The sequence below is a fragment of the Drosophila serrata genome, unplaced genomic scaffold (genome assembly GCF_035046125.1).
Source record: "Drosophila serrata isolate PLE 108 unplaced genomic scaffold, ASM3504612v1 contig_362, whole genome shotgun sequence".
Classification (NCBI taxonomy): domain Eukaryota; kingdom Metazoa; phylum Arthropoda; class Insecta; order Diptera; family Drosophilidae; genus Drosophila; species Drosophila serrata.
The window spans coordinates 3,051,584-3,073,847 of record NW_028257260.1 but is presented as its reverse complement, the minus strand read 5'-3'; the positions used below and the strand labels follow the sequence as shown (position 1 = coordinate 3,073,847).

At 38.8% G+C, this 22,264-nt stretch overlaps 2 protein-coding genes across 4 annotated transcripts in view; both read right to left on the bottom strand.

Moving 5' to 3' along the window:
* Positions 1 to 22,264, bottom strand: part of shakB (Innexin family member shaking B) — a 160,043-nt gene that overhangs the window by 26,692 nt on the left and 111,087 nt on the right. For 2 of the 3 annotated variants that reach the window (XM_086839211.1, XM_086839212.1), the window contains exon 3: positions 13,635 to 13,794. In XM_086839211.1, coding sequence (XP_086695337.1) covers positions 13,635 to 13,794 — 160 coding nt within the window. Of the gene's footprint in view, positions 1 to 10,618; positions 11,674 to 13,634; positions 13,795 to 22,264 lie in introns of those variants that run through there. The other variant, XM_086839215.1, reaches the window with a different exon arrangement.
* Positions 10,988 to 13,489, bottom strand: LOC147642746 (uncharacterized). The gene has a single exon (XM_086839218.1). It carries the CDS (start codon positions 11,654 to 11,656, stop codon positions 11,273 to 11,275), a length of 384 nt encoding a protein of 127 aa, XP_086695344.1. The 5' UTR covers positions 11,657 to 13,489; the 3' UTR covers positions 10,988 to 11,272.

Sequence of the window (22,264 nt, the reverse complement as noted above, 5' to 3'; positions counted from 1 at the left end):
GAGACTTTTTCTAAAACCAATCAAAGTTCGCTGCAGATTTTGTTATCGAATTGAAATTGTTTTCTGATTGTAACGATGACCACTTAATCGATATTTTTCAAAATGTTATCGCTCGACTGACTGTCTGACTGACTGACTGTCTGATTGATCGTTTTACTAGTTATGGCTGTAGTTGTAAATCAAAAGAAAACACAGAGTTTGGAGGCAGAGAGACCTGTGAAATTTCGATAATGGCTTAGTTCAGAATTTGAGAATTGAATCGAGGATTGAATTGAATTGATTTGAATTGAATTGAATGCAGATTGATTGGTTGAGTGGTTCAGTGAGTGGTTCAGTGGTTAAATATCGATTTGGATTTGGATTTGTTGTTCGTTTGTGGCGGCTTTAGCGAGGTGAGTTTCGTGAGCTGAGCTGTGGTGAGAGACATACTTTAAGAGGTGAATACTGGTACTGCATAGGTGAGCAGTGATTCTGTGATCAGTGATCAGTGGTCTGTGATCAGTTGTGAGTTCATAACTTTGGTGCCACAGCCGCTAAGCTGCGCTTGGTGGTGAATTGTGATCTGTGATCTGGGTGGTGGAGTGGTGGTGGTAGTGGTGGTTTCAGTGGTTTTAGTGGTTTCAGTGGCTTTGTGTGGGTGTTGAGTGGTGAAGTTGAGAGCGCGAGAGCGAACGAAACAGAGATAGAGAGTGATCGAGTGAGTGAGCGTACAATATAGAAAATAATTGAGTATATAAGAGTAGAATGTTAATTGAATTAATTAATTAATACGTGGTGATAAATCTAGGTGAGTTTGAGATTGAATTGAATTATCTTGAATAGAATTGAGTTGAGTTGAATTGAATTGAATTGATTGAATGTGGCGAAAAATGTACGAGAACTGCTTATATAAGATGGTTGAAAATCGGTTTACGTTTAATCTAAGAAATCAAACACAATACACATGTTAGAGTGAGACAAACAGACATAGAGAGCGAGAGATACATATAATATATAGAGGTTTATATATATATTTTGTTACTGAGAGAGTGAGAGAGATAGAGTGTGTGTGGTAGATAGAGACAGTTAGCGCTGCAAAGCTGGGTTCAAGGCTTTTATTGGGTCTGATTTCATTTTTTCTTGTAGTTTAGTTTCAACAGTAATAGCCAAGATGGACGAATGCCTTGAGTTTTCAAATCACATTTAGTATATAGCATATCGATCTAGGCCATAGAAGTTCTGTTGGATTATTGTTTTTTTTTTCTTTTCGTTTTTCGGTTTAGCTCTATCGTTTTGTTTTTGGTTTTAACTTTACAATTTAGATTTAGTTATATAACAAGTAGGGGCTTTAGGTATTAAAGTTTCGTTCTGGCCAATTTTGAAACAAAAAATCGTAACGAGGTCAATTACATTTGGGATAGAGCATACAGCTAGCTATTAGTTATATAGAGATATAGAGATATGGTACGGATATAGTTTCATTTTGATTTGTTTCTGGTTTGGTTAGATCTCTGTTGTTGCTGTTGTTACTGGATATTGTTGCTGTTGTTTCGTTGGCTGTTGGTTTCTTTTTGTGTGTCCTTGGAGTCTGGAGTTTGTATCTTGTATCTTGTAGTTTGGAGTTTGGAGTTTGGAGTTTTGTAGTTTGGAGTTTGGAGTTGTTGGTTGCGGTTTATTTCTTGCTGGCTTCGGTTTACTTCTTGTTAAATATACTTAAAGCTGACAGAGATACATACATGTATATAGATATATAGAGTGTGGTATATTATCTTGTAGTTGCTTTACTTTGTTTTGTTTTTGGTTTTTGTTTTTGGTTTTGGATACTTTTGCTTTTTTGCTTTGCTGGTTTCATTTTGGTTTTCTTTTTTCTATGCATTTTGCATACTCTTTTATTGTGGGTGGGGGCAGGTGATAGAGAGAGTCGTGAGATAGCGTGAGAAAGAGATAGATAGATTCGAGTGAGTTTGTTTGGTGAGCAAGTGATTGAGAGAGATAGATATAGTGAGTTTATATAGTTTTTAGTATTTTAGTTCAATTTATTTTGATTTAGTTCTTGGCATTTAATTGTCTTCGTTTTATTTTAGCGTGTACCTATACAGAGAGAGAAGTATAGGGGTTGCTTTTGGACATTTTGGCAGCCGACGGGACGATTTATTTGGAGCTTGAGAAAGAGACAGATACAGGGTTCGGTTAGAGACAGCGTGATTGTGAGTTAACGTGAAACAGAGAGAGATAGAGAGAGTAAGAACGGCGTGATATGTGATAGAGCGTAAGAGTGAAAAACTAATTTGAATTTGAAAGTAACCCAGAAATCTCTAAGGGTTTTTGAGACCATTTTTGACCTAATATAAATAAGTAGGGAAATAATAAACAATTCATTTTAGTCAAGGTAAAATTTCTTTCGAAATTTTATATCTTTTTTTCTACATACTAATAATATTGAAATGGAAAGATACAATTAAGAAATGAATGTTCTACAATTTATTGAAATCAAATCTACTAATATCTTTCCTAGAAACTAAGAACACATTTCAATAATATATTCAAAAGAGGATTTCGAAACCTTCTGAGACTTCTGGGCATGGATAGTTAAGGGATTCAAGGATTTTAAGGATTCGAAAATTGGTATTTGGGATTCTTTTTTTAGTGTGCTGGCGTGTGTGTGAGCTTTTTAAATTGTTGTGTGTGATTGGTGTTCGGCTCGGCTCTTTTGGCGCTTGCTAATTTGATGCTGATTCGTGACATTGGTGACTTTTTGGTGAATCGTGACTCGTGACTTAAGTGATTTTGGTGATCTCGTGATCGTGACTTTGGTGTTGGTTCGTGTCCTGTGCTTTTGGCGTGTTGCACTTTTAGCTTCTTCTTTAGTTTGTTCTTATTCTTTTTTGCGTAAAAAATTGTCTTGGTTTTGTTTTTTGCACTATGATCTTTACTCTTTGAATATTAGCTGTAGTTTCTTGTGGTGATTTTGGTGAGAGAGAGGCAGAGGCAGATTTTTGTATTACGTTCATCACAATTGGCACAATACGTTTGCTGTTTTGTTTTTTTTGGTTTTGGTTTTTGGTTTTTGGTTAGCGTGAGTTTGGTTTGGGATGGTTGGGTCCAAATTGGCAGAGCTTTTACATTCAAGTTAGCAGAAATCAATCGTTAGAAGAGTACAATTTATAATGTGAGGTTTTACTTTTGAATTTTTTTGTTTGGTGTCTTTTTATATTGATTGATGGTCACTTTCCGGGGTCTGGACACGGGCTCAAACAAACACTGGGCAAAGAAAAAAAACATGTCTCCTATCAACGAAAGAGACGGAGACGGTTGTGGAAAGAGACAGAGAAAGAGATAGAGGCTAGGCTAGTGAGAGAGACAGATAGAGGCTCCGAAAAGAGATAGATATAGAGCAATGATCGTTGGAGGGCGTAAATCAAAATGTAACGAAAACCATAAAGCGAAAGTGTCTACGTAACGAAATCGAAACGAGCAACAAAAAAATGGGACTCAAAGTGAAAGGCGCGCACACACACATAAAACAGAAACAGGCCAAGGGGGAAGTACAGTGCGACCCATTTGGATAAGTCTCTGCTATCCTATCATCTACATGGTATAAGCTGTAGAATTCTGCCTTGGATTTTGCACACCAAAATAATTGTTTCTTTAGACTTCTAATTTCTTGCATTAATTTAAAGTATTTTCTATAGGAATGCCAATCAAATACTTGGTACAACTTCAAAGGCAGACACTCCATTGTCCAGCAATCAGTTTCATATTTGTGTTTCCATCCTCCGATACAGTAGTTCTCTATTGTTTGATTTCAAATTCCAGCATTTCGGTGTCGAAGATCCCCCAAAAGCCGACTTATGCCCCCGGCACGCACTGTTCCAATGATGCCGATCCCCCCCTGTAGCCCGTAGCCCGGCAATCCTTTGACCAACCCAATCTGGCCGAGTGCACCCTTGGGTTATAATGAAATTCAGCCCAAGTGGATGAACAATGACTGCTCCCCCAGCACCCACAGTGTGTGTGTGTGTGTGTCGAGTGTGTAGAGTGTGTGGAGTGTGTAAGTAGCATGTGTAATAAGTATCATGTGCGCTGGACTGACTTACTCAGGGCTTATTAACGAAATGGGGAGTGGGGCAGCTCCTCCCAGCCATCCCACGATTGCTGCCCGACCGACTGACTTATGCCCAGTAACCATAACAATGAATTTTATGCCCAGCTACCCCCCTCCTGCGTTCCTTAGCCTCTACCGTCCCGAAAAACCCCCTTTTTCCTACTTGGTAACTGCCACTGACTGCCGACTGTTAGTGCCACTGCCACTGCACGGAGAGAAAAGTAGGTATGGAAATTGAAACTATTGATCAATCACAAGAACTGCAGTTTTGAAATATCAATTATAATCGATTTTAAGGGATAATAATGGCATAAAAAAGATATGATGTGATATGAAAGAGTTGTGAAATCATTTCTCTCCGTGCATCATTGTCGTGGAAAGCTCTGTGGCTCCAGCAATGACTATAGCTCCGGCTCCGGCTCGTTTCTGCTATTAGAACAACATTGGCAATATATTTGGGGCAATAAAAATAAGCTTTTGCTACAAGGAGCCAGCCACTGGCTTTGTTGGCATCGTTCTTGTGCTTGTGCTTCTTGCTTGTGCTTGTGCTTGTACTTGTATTTGTTATTGTTATGGGCCCTGCCGCAGTGCTTGCCACTTACGCTTCATTAGGATGCGTCTAAGAACTCTTGCAGCAAGTCAATAATAAATTGAAGTCAGCTCAGGCCCGAGTCCTATGCTCGTTCTCATGCTCATACTCGGAGGCAGTGGCAGGAGCAGTTTCGGGAGCAGTTCCAGAGTGCCAAGTGCCAAGTGCCTGGTGGCAATAAACAAGCAAACAACAAGGACAGATACACATCAGTGTGCCACGCCCCCTCCGGAACCCGTATCCTAGTCCAGGATACTCTCCCCCCCCCAGCTCAGCTTGGTAGTCCTAGTTCCTAGTTACGCATCATTGGAGTTGACTTTAAATTGGCGACTTAAACGAACAATTGGCCCAGGGAAAATTCAGCAAGAGAGAAGAAGAAAAAAAAAACACCAAACTAAAAATGTGAAGGGAAAAATGTGAAAACAAACAACAGGCTTTTCCGGAGGTGGTTTTTTTTTTGGAGCATCTGGGGTGGAACTAACACATATATATATAAGTATATATGTACACAAATAGCCGGTGTGTTGATGTGTATTTGGATTCTTATTATTTTTTTAGTTGTTGTCAGTCGGCAGGCAGACTGGATGCTTTCACTTATGCAATATACAAATACATGGGAGTATAGTAAGATATTTTTATATATATGTAGATATTTAGATAGGTGTCGGGTACATACATAACATATATATATGATAGGTGTCATAGTGTCGATATTTTTGATTGATTTTTCGGTTTTTAATTAATTTATCGGCTGATCAATGCCGCTGGGACTTATTTACACATGTCCAAGGGGGGAGGCTTTAGGGGCTTGGGCTAAGTTCCTTTCGGTTTTAGTTTCGATTTTGAATTTGGTTTTAGTTTCCGTCTAGATACTGAGTTACTGAGTTACTGAAGTACAAATCAAAGGGTTTCAACGTGCCACAAAAAAAAAGCGGAGCCAACAAATCAAAGAAAATCGAAATAGATAATAGAAATGGAGTTTTATAGTTACATTTAAATTCAAATTAAATTCGAGTTTAAGGCAAACGTGCTCGTTTTCATACAAATTGCTTAGAGAGACATTGGATAGTTGGAATTGCATGCTTCACTCAGTGGGGGGATGGAGGAGGAGTTCTCAAAAGCCAGGGTTGCCAAAGCTGTCCAACAAAATGCAAACAACAAGGCTAAGGCTAAGCAGGTATGTGCAATCGAAAGTCTCCGAAATTGTACTGCTTTTCACTTACAACTAGTAGTGGCATTATCGTATGGTACATGGGTAGTAGTCATAGGTGTTATTATACAGTATAGTGTCGCTGCTATCATACAGGTACAATATGGTGGCATCAAAATCAAATACGAAAGAAGGTGTCGTCAACTCGGGGTGTTTTGCTACTTTTGTGTAAACTTGCGGGTCTCTGTGGCTCAGGTTGCAGATATATTTATATATATATATAGTATTGGTATATTCGAGTATAGTATAGTATATATAGTTTAGTTTTGGAGTAAATAGTATTTCGATTTGGTTAGTATATGCGGTTTATTTGGTAGTATACGGTATAGATATGTTCATATGTCAACTGTGGGGCTTGTATAGGTTTTGATTTTGATATTGTTTTGGTTTTTCTTATTTCACACATTTTCTTTTTTCTTTTTTGTTTCGTTTTTTTTTTTCATATTTTGTATCGTTTATCGAAATTTCAAAATGAAAACAAAAATCAAATCTCGATAGTTCTGAACTAAACTGAAATTGTTCATAGCTGATGTGAAGGAGCGAGATACATGGAGCGCCACTCGCTCTGTGGGTCTCGTTAGGAGCGTGATAGAGACAGAGAGTGGGGAAAAAGAGAGACGCATATATATATATATATATATATATACGTGTACATGCACATATATATATATATAAGGGTTGAGAGAGACAGATATAGAGAAAACGCCTAGATCTAGACGCTTTCCTCGATTTCTACACAGAAATTGCTCGATTGCCAACATATATGCTGCCTGTCCGTTTAGCAGTTGGTATTTCTTCTTTCTTTCTTTGTTTTTTTATGCATGAATTATCGGTTTTTGTTAATATATATATCGTATATAGATCGCTTTTATTTAACCAAATTTAATACAATTGATTTGTACACACACAGCGCACGCAACACACGCACACACACAAAAACATTGAAATTAGCATTTTTGAGTGAGAGACAGAGCGAGAGAGAGAGAGTGAGAGAGAGCGAGAGAGAGGGAGAGAGAGACAGGGAGAAAGTGGAATAGTATTTTTGGGGGTTATTGGTTTTTTTTTTGTATCTTTTTGGGGGTGGCGTGGTAGGTGGGTGGAATCTTGGTTTTCCTCTTCTGCTTCTTTGTCTTCAGCTATTTTCGCATGGAAATTGGTAGTATTTTTTCTACGATTTCAAAAACAATGGGTTCGCAAAAATGCCAGCCCAAAAAGAATACTAAAGCATACTTTTTGGGGCTCGAACCAGTACGTTTTCTATAATTTCTTTTATGTATTTGTATTTTGTGATATTTGTTTATAATTTTTTCTTTTCAAGTTATTGGTATTCAGCTTCAGTTTCTTTTGCATTCGACAAAAAAAGGTTCGTTTACGTCTGTCTTTTCTGGTACTATTTTTGTTGGTATTATTTGCGTTTTCAATCAATTAAAATTGCACATTTTCAACAACATCAACAACGACAACTACTTTTTGGTATTATGAGTAATATTAATTATTATTTTTGGTTTGTTTGTTTTTTTTTTGTCCTTTATATAGATATATATATATATATAGAAATATATATATTGAGATATATGTATTTAGAGATATGCATATAGATATATATATATATATATATATATATATGTATATATGTATATATGTATGTATAAGAGTATATTATAGATATATTAAGTTTGAGTACGAGTACGAGTAGATAGTTATATAGATATATATATATAGATGGTGTAGAATACGATAGTTGTTGCTTCTGTTTTGGCTCAGTTTCATCGATAGTTGCTTTGCCGCTTGTCGGAAAACAAAATGAAGAAACCCAAAATTCAATCGATTACAAACCAAACGATAGCACAATGGAAAATCAATAACGCTTACGATTACGATAACTGGAAACTCAAATAAAAAAAAAAACAACAATTTGGCTTGCTCTCAATTGCTCGGTGAAATTGATCAAACTAACGGAAAATATATGGAACAGGAAATAAAGAGTTCAATTACGTCTACGCCGATATACGTACAACTTATTACACATACACATACAGACAAGCATACACATACACAATGCGACATACTTATATTTGGATTAATTACTTCCATACAAACATGCTCCGATTAATCGCTTTATAACTTATCGAAGTAGAAAGTTATCGTTGATATTTTCCGTGAGCTTTCTTTTGAGTATAGATTTGATGATGATGAGATAGCGAATAGATTTGCTTTTGGAAATTAGTGATTAAAAAATTAATACTTTGAGATGTATTTAACTATAAAAGACCTCTTTAAGGTAGCATTTTATCGAACACAGAATAATTTCTTCAATTGCGATTACGGGACATATTTGCTGGTTAATATATATTGTATATATCTGACTTAGTTGGTAGTTAGAGTAGTTTGCTCTTGATATTACGAATACGGATACAGTACCACAAATGCCGCAATATGAGTTATATATTGATATTGATTGATTACGATACGTTAATATATATATACGGTTCGGTGTTGGCACCGCTTGCTTGCTTTGCTGAGATCTGCTGATTGAAACATTTCCGTGTACGTTACGCTCAAGTTACTACGGGGATATCCGGCAAACAATACAACAAATGATACAATTGGTACAGCACGAGTAGCATTAGAGATATAGATACGAGTATGCATATTATAGAACACAAGAGACTGCAATTGATTGAGTTGTTGCGTACAGTTTACGGCTTAAGACACGTGCAAGTTGATTGGTTTTATTTTTATTTTTGGTTTGGGTTTTTTTGGTTTTAGGTATAGTAGTGGGGTTTATTTAGGGGTTTATTGATCGGCTTTAACTACTAGTTAAGGGTCTGGGGCGGGTGTAAGAGAACTGAGGGCTTTACTGGAACAAAATATCATCTTAAATCAAAAGCTTCTGTTGGGCTGTGCGCGGTGTGGGAAAGTCAAAGAATTTTTGGTTGGGAATTACAAGATTCTTTTGCTATCGTTTTTTCTTTGTTATCGAATTGTATGAAAGGTTTTTGTGGAAGATCTGGGTTTATTTATCTAAGCTTCAGGTTCAGGGATATCTGGACACAGAGAAAAAGAGATAAACAGAGAGAGAGAGAGAGAAAGAGAGATATGGAGAAAGCGACAAAGAGAGAGAGAGACAGAGAGAGATTGGGGTTTTGTTTGGTTCTTGGCGATAATAGTTCCACATGAGTTGGATTGTTTCAAGTTTGCTCAATTTCAAGTTTGCTTTTATGTGTTTCGGTTTCTTTCGCTTATGCTTTTCAGTCGCGTTCGATTTTTGGCAAAATATATACATTTACACAGAACACCATATACGCGGCAATAGAGCTATTTAGAGGGCTATCTTTGGTTTGCAGATACTCAGTTTGAGTATTCAGGATCCTCACATCCTCCTTGCTTTTGCTTCGATAGTTATCGCTTGCACTTCGATTGCATTTGGTTGACCTACTTAATTTGAGTTTGATTTACTTAGTTAGATACGCATAAATAGTCATCGTTATTGATAGATGTGGAAAATCATAATTTAAATCAACTGAAAAGTTAACCTTGGCTGATTTCCTTCATTCTTTTTTTTTGCCAGCTTATCGTTGTCGTAATGTTTATCGTGATTGTTATCGGTTATCGCCAGGCACTCGCAACACTTTACTATACTTTTACAAAGTCTGCGTGTGTGAGTGTGTGTGTGTCTGTAACTGAGTGTCTTTGTGTGGCTTATGTTCAGATCAGAGTTACAATAGAGAGACAGAGCGAGAGAGAGAGTGAGAGAGAGAGAGATATCAAGAGGTAGAGAGAGACAGAAAGAGACTCAAGTTTGGCACAGGGCGACAAAAGGAGACGGAGACATTGATACAACTTCATTTTGTATTAAATTTGATTTGGTTTTCAGCTTGGGATCATCTCAATACTGTAAGTTTTCAACTCTTATTGCTTGATATATATATATTACATTTCTTAATTGTTTATTTTTATATTAATACGTAGACGTTGACAGCATATTCTGTGGTAGCAGGCGAGCAATCTGTTTTCGTCGGTTTATATAGGGTTCTCGTTCTCATTTCATTATTACTATTAATATTTTGTATTATTTTATTGGCGCGGTGCGGCTGCGTTTTTGATAAAATATCGATTATTATTTCTGGAATTTGCATCCCCTGATTTTTTCTGTTTCTGTTCTGGTTTTTTTTTCTGTTCTGTCTTTTGTTTTCTGCTTCTTTTCCTGGAATCGCGCTCTAATCGATTAAAAAAGAAACAATAAAAAATGTAACAGAGATAGATAGAGAGATAGAAAGAGACGGGTGGAGTCGACAAAGCCAAAGCAAGGATAAGGAAAACTGAAAAACAAAACCATTGCTTAGTGCAGCTAAAATCTGGAATCGACATCGAGGTTGAAATCAAAACGATTAATGACAAAACGATAAATAAAAAAGCACAATTTGAGCTAATCAACTACGGTATAACGATATATTATATGTATGCAGTATTTATTGTGTAAAAAAACAAGGCGCAGATCAAGTGTGGTTTGAAAAAAAATAGACGGAAAGAGAAAGAGACGGGGTCGGGAGAAGGTACGAGGGAGACTCTCTTCAAGAGATACACACAGAGAGAAAGAGATACAGAGAACTCCCTTTTGGGTGAGATCGACAGAGAGTCCGAGCTGAATGTATCGATATTTATCGGGGGGAACGGGTGAGAGTTGGGTGGTGAGTTTTTAAATGAGAACTAGAATTGCTTGAGTTGTAATTACCATTTTCTATCACTTTGCTTTTGGCGGGGGGTGGGGATGGATGGGCGTGGCCGCATGGGCGGCACCGCACACACACGCACACACACACACACACCGCCAGCAGTGGTACAGAGCCAGTCAATCGGCTATCGATAACTGTTATCGCTGCCGCTGCCGCCGCCGCTGCGCGTCGCCTGCGTTGAGCTCGCTCTTGCTATCGATTTTCTGTGTAACTTAATTGTCTTTTAGTTTTTGATTGATCGCTGATTCGTTGATCGTATTTATTGCTTATCGGTTATCGATGAATTGCTTTCATATATTTTTTTTTTGTTCAGTCGCACAAGCTAAGGCCACCTTTTCACGAGCTGCCCTGTTTTCATTTGATTTCTCTTTTTACTTTACGATTAGATATTTTTTTTGTTTTGATTTTCAATTTTTTGGATTTGGATTTATAGTTGCTGGTGCTAAGAGTTATCGCGTCACGTTCCGTTTCGTTTCATTTTGATTCGGCTTAATAGTTCGATTGTAAATATGTTTTGTTATATACTTGGATATATACGTGGCTATATGTACATACGAGTTATCACATTCGTTAGCATTATTCGATCGTAGTTCATAGTTCTTTCTCGTAATTCACCGCATCTGGCACCGATTGCCATTATTTCTGCCGCACTCTCAACTGTCTCTAGTCGGGTTCGTCGCTGTCTTTGCTGGGGCCAGCATCAGGTTTCGCTTTCTCTGGGCAGGATCTGTTCTGGAATTGGAACTAGAGCTTGAGCTGGAGCTGGAGCTGGCGATGAAGCTGGCGATGGAACTGGAACTGGATGCGATTTGATTTGGCCAGGGGGCCTCGGCTTCCTCGGCTGTTGCCGTTGTGGCCTCGGGCTCCTTGTTGTTATCGTTTATCGATCTGCCGTTTCCGCTTCCGCTGGTGGGAATCGCTTCCGGCTCTGGATAATCGCTGGACAGGGTTGTCAGGGTTGCATTTGTCTCATAGCCGCCACTGCTGACGTTGGCATTTCCATATCCGTTTCCGCTGTAGTCAACCTTCGGGTGCATTCATTTTGTTTCGTTTCGATTTCGGTTTTCGTTTCGATTTTATTTTGGTATCGGTATCGGTTTCGGGTACGGTTTCGGTATATAGAATATATAGAGCATTTGGTTTTTTTGTTTTTAGTTATATAGATCACCCTGAAACATCTACGGATCGAGGGACGCTGGGAATATAGAGTTGTGTATGTCTTTTTTGTATTGTCAAAAGGTGTTTGTGTCAATTCAGGGTGGTGTTTATTGTGGGGCTAACACGCACACAATCATAGAGTTCTATAGAGATATAAAGCTTAACTAAAAAAATCGCTTAAATTTATGGCAAAAATTTGGACTTTCGATACAAAAACAAACAAACAAACGAACACACAAACAGCGAGAGGGAGACAGACATAGACACAGTAATAATTACAGATATATATTTATATATATATATATTTAATACTAATCAATCGATTACACAGCCAATTATAAACAATAATTAAATTCAACAAAGAAAGAGACGCAAACGGAGAGTTAGAGACATATGTGTACTTTTTGAGTGTATGTTTTGAAAGAGAGAGAGAGAGAGATAGAGGGACAGAGAGGCAGAGAAAGTTATAGATAGTGGGCCGAGAGAGAGAAAGAGATATGGATATGGGAATATTGGATGGACAATGGTTGTTAATGGACAATGGGCTTAGAATGGGTCTCGATGAGTACTTCGCCACGGGGCGAAAGAGACGGGAAGACGGGGCAAGGCGAGGCGAGAAAGAGACGGGCAGAAAGTGAGTGGTCAGAGTGCGACAGGGACAGTCGCTTTTTCATTTTCCAGAGACTGTCTATTGTTTTTTCTTTGGGTTTTTTCTTTCTCGGACCGCTTGTCGCCTTGTTTCTTGTTTAAAATCCTACTTGATGAATGTTTTGCATATTAATTTAATTTTTTTTCAGCGCCTTTTCTTATTATTCTTGTTTTTTTTTTTTTTGTTTTTGTTTTTTTTTTTTGTTTTTGACCTTTTCTTGTTGCAATTTATGTGAATGTTCATTTGGTTTTTTGTCTTTTGTTCTGTGATCTTTTGAATATAATGTTCTCACGGTAAGTACATTATTACGAGTATTGTTATTCTTGTTACTTTCATTTGCATTTCGCATTGTTATCATCTATATGGAATGGCAATGGGTAAAAGTCATGGCCACTGAACTCAAAACACAAACGAAATGAATGACTGGGTCTGGGCGTGGGTGGTCGTTCGAAAAGTAAAAGTAAGTAAGAGGTAAGTAGAAGGACGAGTATTATTTTTTGACTGGGATGGAATGATGGTCTTTGGTTTCTTGGTTTCTCGGGGGATAAACCCCTTATTTCTTTCTTATTATTCGCTCGACGATGGTTATTGGTTATGGGATTACTTGAGTCGTCCATGGGTCCCAGAATCCTTCGGGCATCTGTCAAGTTCCGAAGTGTTTTCAAGGTCGATGATTTACATGGGGCTGAGGTGGAGTTTAGAGTTTTTGGAGTTTTCTTTTGGGTCAGTATTTACAGTGTGGGATACATTTGACGTTAACATATGGCTCTCGGTTTTTCTTTTTTTTTGTTAATTGGCTTTCATTTTCGATTCTCTTTACTTGGTAATTATGGTATTTACTTGGTTCTCTTTTTGGTAACGCTTATAAAAGTGGTAGTAGTAGTAGAGTAGTAGTAGTAGTAGTAGTAGTAGTAGTAGTGGTATAAATAAGTAGATAGTAGAAGGTAGTGATAACATATTCGATTCGCTTTTTTTTGCTTTGCTTTGCGGTTTTTTTTTTTTGTTTTTTACTCAATTCGATTTATTATTTTGGTTTTTGAGAGATTAAGATATATATATATATTTTTTTTTTTTGATTCGAGTTGAGTTGTTGTAGTAGAGTAGAGTATGGTATGGTATAATCAATCAATCAACCAAAGGCGGTATAAAAATAGAGCAAGTTCATATGGATTAGTACGGTTGTTACAAAGGAAACAGTTGACACTCACCGATGATCTACTCACTTGCATAAACGCATAGACGCCGCGTAAAAACTCCATGTTATTTTGTTGCTCTTGAGAACCCTTTTTGGTTGTGCGTTGGGCCCGACTTATATACTGCTTAACGGTGTCCGCAACAAGATGTGGCTTTAGTTTGCGTGATAGAACCCTAAAAGTTGATAGAATATATTAAATATACTATGAGGGAATCTTAAAGTTGATCTTATATGAAAAGTTATATTATAAATAAAGCAGTAAAGAAGACTTAATATCATCATTTCGAATGAGAACAAACATAAACTGTCGACAGGTCTAGGACATTTACATATACATATGCGTGTCGTTTTGCCCACCAACTTTACTACCATTTGTCTAGTTTTTTCCCTCTTGACGGACAGCCACTCCGGTGGCATGTGGTGGTTCCTTCTCGGTCGAGGTCACCACCACCTTTCGCTTTTCCAGCTCACCACCACCACTCAGGGCTTGGTTCTCGGTGCTTGGTGCTTGGTGGTGCTTGGTGCTCGGCCCTCGGCTCGCATCTAAATTGAAGCGCTAAGCAAATTGTCACTTGAGAGGTGCTCGCTTTTCTCATCTTCTAAACGGAAACACTTTCCTCAGCCTTTGTGCTAATTGGCCGCACTTAGTGGCCCAACCACACACCCCACACCCCCACCTCCATGGGCGCTTTTCTCTTAGTTATGTGTGGGTGTAACACGAATATATATATTATATGTGTATATATGCGCAAAGGCCAAAAGGAGCAGGAAGGGAGGGATGAAATGGAAGCTCTGCCGGAGATAGTTCTCGAGGACGATGGTTGGAATTTTTGCGTGGCGGCTAATTGAAATCCTCCGCCAACGACAACGACAACGACAACGACGACGACTTTCGACGCATTTCGTGCGAATTGACAGCACCGATTACGCTTATCGTTTAATTGCCGCAAGCAACAGGGAGATAGGGGAGGGAGGAGAGAGGCATCTCCTCCTTCGGCTTGGCTCGATTTCCATCTGGATTTCCATTCGGAATTTCCATCAACGCCCACTTGCCATTTCCATGTGGACAGCCCACACACAGACATATCCTGGCCCTGGCACACACTCACGCATAATTCCAGTTTTTATTATCCAAGCTTTTAAGCTGTGACTAACCAGAGGAGCGGAGATTGCGTTATGCACAGAGAGAAAAGTAGCTAGCCTTTAAGTCCAACTAAATTTTCTAAAGAGCACTTAATACTTTTGCAAGAAATTCCTACATTTTCACTGGTTAAAAGAGTCACAAAATAAATGGAACCCTTTGCAATTTTCTATTTATTCTTAAGTTTAAACTTTTAATATAATCTAATCTTTCCTGGTCTTCCCATTTTCTGTCAGTGTACTCGATGGCAGCTGCCTGATAAGACCGAGGCTTCATTTACTACTCTATTGACTTAAGCAGTCGACAGTGGGGATTTTCTGTGATTTCCCGCACTTTTCCCTGGATTAGCAGGGCATTTAATTGGATTCCCCATGTGGGAGGGAGAGGCATCAGGCAGCAAAATGAAGAAAAAAGAAACTTAAAAGCGTGAGCCAGAATCTGAGGAATTTAATTCTTCACAAGAGAAAAAAGAAAAGAAAAGAAATGCAAAAAATTACAACTTTCCAATGCTGAGTATTCCCCAACTAATAAAGTTAGCTCTGGGCTGCCATCCAACGCGCATTTCCGTTTCCGGCTTGCTTCAAATGTATTATTAATGAAAAAAATACAAAAACGCAAAAAAAGAGAGGGAATCATAGAGAGAGAGAGAGAGAGACAGAGAGGGGACATGCACACATTTCGCGTTGAATTTTTTTTTTTGACTCTTGGACTTGTGATTTTGGCCATATTAGCATTGGCCCCACGCCACGCCCCCCTTTCAGCCTGGGGTCAAAAACAAATTCAAAGTACAAAGCGAATTGCGAGGGGAGGCGGCGTCGTGGGAGTTGAGGGGGAGTTGGGCGTGGCAAACGGCAGAATTTCCATCTTTGGCGGTGAAATTGAAAAATCCCCCCAAACCCCTCGGAAAAGCATTGGCATCGCAACGCAATTTGTAACTTGCCTTTCGGCACTCTTTATCGGCCTGGCCAGCGAGAAGGGTGTATCGGTTTTAATTTCCTGTTCATCTGCGATTACAATTTCATTTACTTTTTAAAATTTAAACATGAACATATATATATAGATCTCTCTGAAGGGGGTTTCCCTTAAAAATGCATTGCAATAAATGACCTAGGAGATGATTTCTTTATAAAATATACTTTTTATCTAATTAGTTTCTATTCCTCATCTCAAAAGATATTTAAAATATTTTGGAAAATTTCTAAAGAGTATTCTGTTTAGCAAATATGCTTTTAAAGGTAATTCTTGACAGGTAATTCTGTGACAATTTAAAAAAACTTTGACTTGGCGGCATTGCCTTAGGCCCCTTCATTACAATTCTAAATCGCGTTGGGGACGATTCTCCGCCGATTTCCTTTTGGGGTTTCCCTTCGTTTTTCTTTTTGTGTTATTGAAAATATTTGACCTTTTAGCTGAGGGGCACAAGCTTTTAATTTATTATTATTTTCTTAACCGCATTCACCTTCTGCTTGGCAGGATTTCTCCTTGTTCTTTCTGGTGGTTTTCTGTTTGCTTTTTTTCCCGTCGTTTTTCCTTTTTTTTTTTGTTTTCCCGGCTGACAGGCGTAACAGAAATGTTAAATTGCGAAAAATAAATCTTGAAATTGACTTTGTGCAGGCTTCGGTTTTGCTTTTTTTATATTTATTTATTTTGTCTTGTGTATTTTTTTCACCGTGTTTTGTTTTATTTATCCGGCGTGCTTTTTTTCACAAACTGTCGCCTTTTTGAGTTGCCGCTGACAGCGTGAAAATCGAGATAAATGTGTTTTCATTCCCCGTCCGTTTTGTCGGCGGTTAAGAGGACAGTTTATTTAATTTGAAAAAGAAAAGGAACCCTGGAAAAATAAAGGTAAAGGTATTTAAAGATGGAAATCAGTTAAAGTTTTGCCAAAGGAAGGGAATGTCCTTTTGAGTCACAAAACTTGGCAAATACTTTATATTTATCTGCAACAAATATTGACTTGTGAGAGTTTATTATTAAATGACTTATGATTTTATATTTTATTTGTTATATTTTCCGAAATTTTCCAAATATTGTTTAAATTTTGGTTGTAATTTCATGTAATGAATGCCTTGGCTTGCATGCATTCCAAATGGTTGAATATTTTCCCAATTTAAATGCCCGTTTATGTGTTTTAAATTTGCAAGGATTGTGTGGCCACGCCCTCTCTGCCCACCCACACACACACACCCACACACACACATTGTAGTCACTGCATAATGCAGCAAGGGAAACGGCAGCTGCCGCTACTGAATCTGCATCTGAATCTGAATCTGAATCTGAATCCGAAACTGCATTGGAATCCGAGTCCGAGTCCGAGTCCGATTCCGAGCACTGCCATAAAGTTGCAATCAAATTTGGTGCATTTGGGTTGGGGAAAGGAAGGGAGATAAAGGGCATAACAAGGATTGTTGGGTTATTTTACAGCCGCAGCCAATTCACTTTTGCCATTCAGACAGCTGGAGCAATGCAATTGTCAATTTCCGAGCTGAGGGGAAGCATGTAAAAAAAAAAAACCAGGGGAGCTGAAAGTTTGTCAGGCTTTTGCAAAACGAAGCCGGCTAATCCGGATCACCGATGGATGGGGCAGTCAAGTGAGTTATGTCAGTGATTGATACTTGCAGCATCCGTTTTTCTCAGGCATTTCAATTGACAACACACAACAGGAATACAGGAATTAAATACACAAGCTTTTGATAGAATAAAAAAAGAGTCTGTTTTGAACTATTTAATACAGAAAGTATAAGTCAAGAGAGTACAACTTACACTTAAATAGATTCCTTTTTCTGCTCAAACTATTTTTGCCTTAATAAACTTGTTGTTAATTATGGCAAATTAATTAAAATATTCAACTTTCTGCTCACTTCACTCAAAAATAAAATGAAAAAACTCTTGTAACTTTGTGAAACTAACGCTTTGCCCCGTGTATCTCGTTTCTCTAGCGATGGAATAGCGACTACTTAGGTATCTGCCGATAGTTGAGCACTTGCAGATATTTTCCGCGAATGAAAAACAACCCGCAGAAGCAGCGGCACAGCAGCTGCAACAGTTCATAGAGGATATGCCAAAAGGAGGGGAAACCCTAAGGCTTTGGGGCGCCCCCCGAAGTATGCAGCAATAAACAAGACAAGCTCGACAATTTCGTGTGCATGTATTGGTGAGAGAGAGAGACAGAGAGCAAGGAGCAGGATAGAGAGAGGGCATAACCATGATATTGTTAGTTTATGTGACATGGCCACGAAGCCATTGGATTGCTCATTTCAGATTTCATTCTTGCGCTCTTCCCATTTCCCTGTATTTAAACATTTTTCTCATTTTTATTTGTACTTTTTTTTTTTGCAATTTCCTTGCCAGCGTAATAAGCGCAATTAGCAGAGGACCCTGGGCGAAGGATAATAGGTAATAGGAGGAGGGGCGGGGGTAAGAATGAAGGATCCACTGGAACGTGCAATGGAAGAGAGCGCGCATTAAAATCCAAGTGCAAGTCATACATAAATCACCATAAGCTTGAAGCATAATCCGGCCGTCGTATAATTAATTAAGAGGAAAATGAGATTACACAACAAGTGTTATTGCATTAGCGGCAGAGATAACTAATTTGTGCAAAGTATGTTTTAAAAGTTGCTCGACTTTTAATGCTTTACAATTAGGTTGCTTTTCTTTTTCGGTGCATAATTACATACAATTGCTTCGAGTTGATCATGTCTTTACCCAAGTTTAAATAATAAACTAAACTCTGTCAACACTCTTTAATTTTTTTGGTAACTTTGACAACCCTGCTGGGTTTTGCATTAACCCACCCATGACCCCACTTAATTGCCACAGCCACAGCACAAATTCCCTCTTATTCCACACACATTGTCCTCTGTCCCTTTGTTGCGGTGAGTCCTTCAAGATTGCCTCCTTGTTGTCCTATAATTGCTCCCGTTAACTAGCCTTCCCCCCCCCCCCCCCGTCGTTGACGTCCTTTTTGCCACCCCTTTCAATTAAATTGCACGTAAGGGTTGCGGCAGCGAGGACACAGAGAGGTCAGAAAATGCCAATGCCAAAATAATTGTGCATAATTCCGCTTTCCATTGTCCATCCCGCATTTGTCCCGCAGTCCTGTATTCGTTTTAATGACTATCGCCCATACAGTTGGGCTTACATAAAGTCAATAAATTTACTTAAATAGGGCTACCAGGGGTATCATTAGCATATTAAAAAAGCGATCATTTAGTTGGATTTATTGGCAAAGTGTGGAGTTGGAAAAGGGGGGGAGCTCTTTACAATGCATTGGAAAATATATCGATGACATGTTGCTTGAAGGTATTTTATTTGGATTGTAATCTGTTTCCTTTTCCCTAAGTGTACTTAATAATCCCCCTTTATGGGTCTGAATTTTACAGAGCATTCGAGGCTCATGTTTACTTTCCACCATTCTGCAGCCCTTTTGTCTGGTTTTATATATATGTATATATATTTCGATTGTGAGTTTCTGTGCAATTTTCTGCCCTTTTGTTTGCTGTTAATAAGACCACACAACCTGTCAATCTCCAAGCGGACTTGCATTTCCCCGAAAACCACCCGATGAGCCCCTAAAGAAGGTGCACCTTGTCCTACTTGTGGTCAAATAACTGGCGGGGCATAATGCTATTTCGACATATACTTTTCCACTTTCCGCTCTCAGCCTTGTTGCAGCTTTAAGGATATCAAAGGGACGAGGAAAGGACGTATGCGTACTCTTCACCTAGTGCGGGATTTTTTTGTATTGTCTTGAGCGGGATTTGCGCAACGAGCTTCGAATGAGGACAACGCACTCCGCACTCAATTCCACTTAAGTGCTTCATACACGCATATGGAAAAGGAGAAAATATATATGTATATATACGAGCGAGGGTTGCCTCAAGGATAATAAGTTGCAAATGAGATATTCGAGTTGGAGTTTAATCTGAGATTTTCTTTTTTACACTAATAAGTTGTTTTAAAAACCCATTGAATCAGGGAAATCTATGAAGAATTATTCCTATCCCTATTACCATTTATATTTAATATTTAATTTGTATTTATATATGTTTTCCCAATTGATTTTCCATTCAGAACTCAGCTGGTTTTTCTCTATTTCCTACAGGGACCCAGCTTTGGCTGTTGAGTAGCGATTTCCCTTCGACATGTGAATCCCCTCAAATTTTCCTTCCTTTTTCCTTTTTTCATATATTCCGCCGCAATGCTTTTCCCATTCCTTTTCGCTCTCTCCTGCTTTTCCGACTTTCCCGCCTTTTCTGCACTGCTTTTGCGACACATGAAAGTTATTACACTTATTATATGAAGGAAATAATTTTATGTGCGGGAGGGAAAATTAAAAGAGAAGACTTCATTTGTGCGGCTTGCAGAATGTTGATAAGAGGCGTCGGCTCTGGGGGCGTGGCACGTGCTGTGTGTGTGTGGGAGTGTGAATTATATGCGGCGGCATTATATTATATATTAATGTGTAATAATGATTATATACTCCCAGAAAAGGCAGGGATAAAGAAAAGTGTGTGCCGCGAAAAATGGTATCCTGGCTGGAGGGGGGCGGCCTTTGCTAACTGCCGCAGAGAGAGAGAGAGAGAGAGAGAGAATATTATGATTTTTCCAACACCATACAGAGGAGTATACTTATGGCATATAGTATATACGTACAGCTTGAGTATTTTGTGCCTGGTACACCCTAGAGCTAATTAGAAAAGTCGAAACCACTTGCCTTTTGGTTTTCTTATCAAATTAAAATTCTTTTGCATGCATTTTCCAAGCTTTATATAACTTGTTTTTCAACACTTTCTGCTTAAAATCTTATCGATTTGATCCTGATCCCAGGCCTAAAGGCCAAAGGCCAAAATTCCTACTTGCCTTTGCTCTTTTAGTTTTAAAATTCAAAACGCGCTTCAACCATAAATAATTCCCCACTAGAGTTGAGCAGTCAGCCGCAACAACAACAAGAAATAAAAAAAACTGTCTAAAAAAAAATAAAGAAAGAAACACACACGCACAACCAAAATTACAAGGAGCAAATCAAAAGCAAACAACACACACAATGGTGAAACAACGAAAAAGGCAATGGGAAAATATTCTTTAATGTGCACTTTATCATCATCATGTCAGGCTAAGCGAGGAGAGAGCTCTCTCCTCTTTACAAAAAAAAAGGACCCGAGAACAACAACACAAATGACATTTATATAGACACGCCCCAGCGCCCCCAAAAACGAGGCGGTGAAAGCCGCCGCCACCGTTGGCCCCCTTTTTTCGGCGCCCCTGTCTTTCGGCATTGTGCAAATGCTGTCCCATTTGTCAGCTGGCACAAATTTGCATAAGCGCACTCTCTGGCAAGCGGTCGGATGACTTATGGTTGTCCTGCCCGAAGCTCAGAGCACGGAGCACCGAGCACGGAACCCCACCGAAAAACCAACAGTCCTTCAGACCAAGCTCCTCCGCCCTCACGGCTCTCGGTCCACTAATCTCACGATCCAAATATTTCTCGTTGAAATTAGCTGTGAAATGCCAACACTGTGTCCGCTTAAAACTGATTGTTGTCTATATATGATACACATTAGGATAACTACTTGAAAAATGTGACTATTTTGGGGGGAATATTTATTTAAACTTTCGGAAGAAGTCTATAAACTCTTTTATATTCAGGCTTTACCAATGCGATCTTTAGAGGATTTAAAAGGAGCAATATTACCTATTAATATTGCATTGTTAATTACTATACTTCTATTAAAATTTCTTTACAAAATACCAACCCAAAGAACCCTAATATTATAATAGAAAGAAAATCCCTGACAGATCGATGTACCAATGTTTTTTTCTCTCAACGCCGGAAAATCCCGGTATTTAAACCAGTGTGCTTGAGGCCAAAAAAAAGGTGGGTTCTACGGAAATGACATAGAAATGAAACGGAGAGGAGAAACAATGGCCATTGCAAGGACTGGAGGCCTCGTGTTCGGCTCACAACAATGGCAGCCATCTCTCACCTCTCACCGCAAAGGTTTCGGGCCAACACACAATGGCCAAATGACTTGGCTCCAAGAACAGGGATAATGCTGCTGCTGTTGCTGTTGCTGCTGTTGATGATGATGATGATGATGACGACAACGACAACGATGACGACAGTGGCACAAATCCTCTGGCGGAAGAATCAAGAAAAATGCGGCGGAAAGTAGGAGTCCTAACCCATATATGGTGTATCTATAAATGGGTCAGCGAGTTCAACAGCGGAAAAGGTTTAAGGAAAACACTTTTTATGGCAAGAAAATGAGGCAATGAGTGCAGGTGAGAGTTTTACTATGAATCCTTAAAGCGATCTCTGGGTATTATTTTGAGAGTTGTAAATCATATAGAGGGGAGCTTGTATTGTGACCTCACTGTAGTGGCTGGGCAAGTAAGCACTCCACACAAATCACGCTCCGTGTTGGACCTTTCTTGGCGAAAGGGTCCAAGAACTCCTGCAGCTTGGAAGGATAAAGGCGGGGGCAAAATTAAAAGAA

What these genes read in the sequence shown, in the direction of transcription:
- LOC147642746 (XM_086839218.1), bottom strand. Translation starts at nt 11,656, where the DNA reads ATGCACCCGAAGGTTGACTACAGCGGAAACGGATATGGAAATGCCAAC.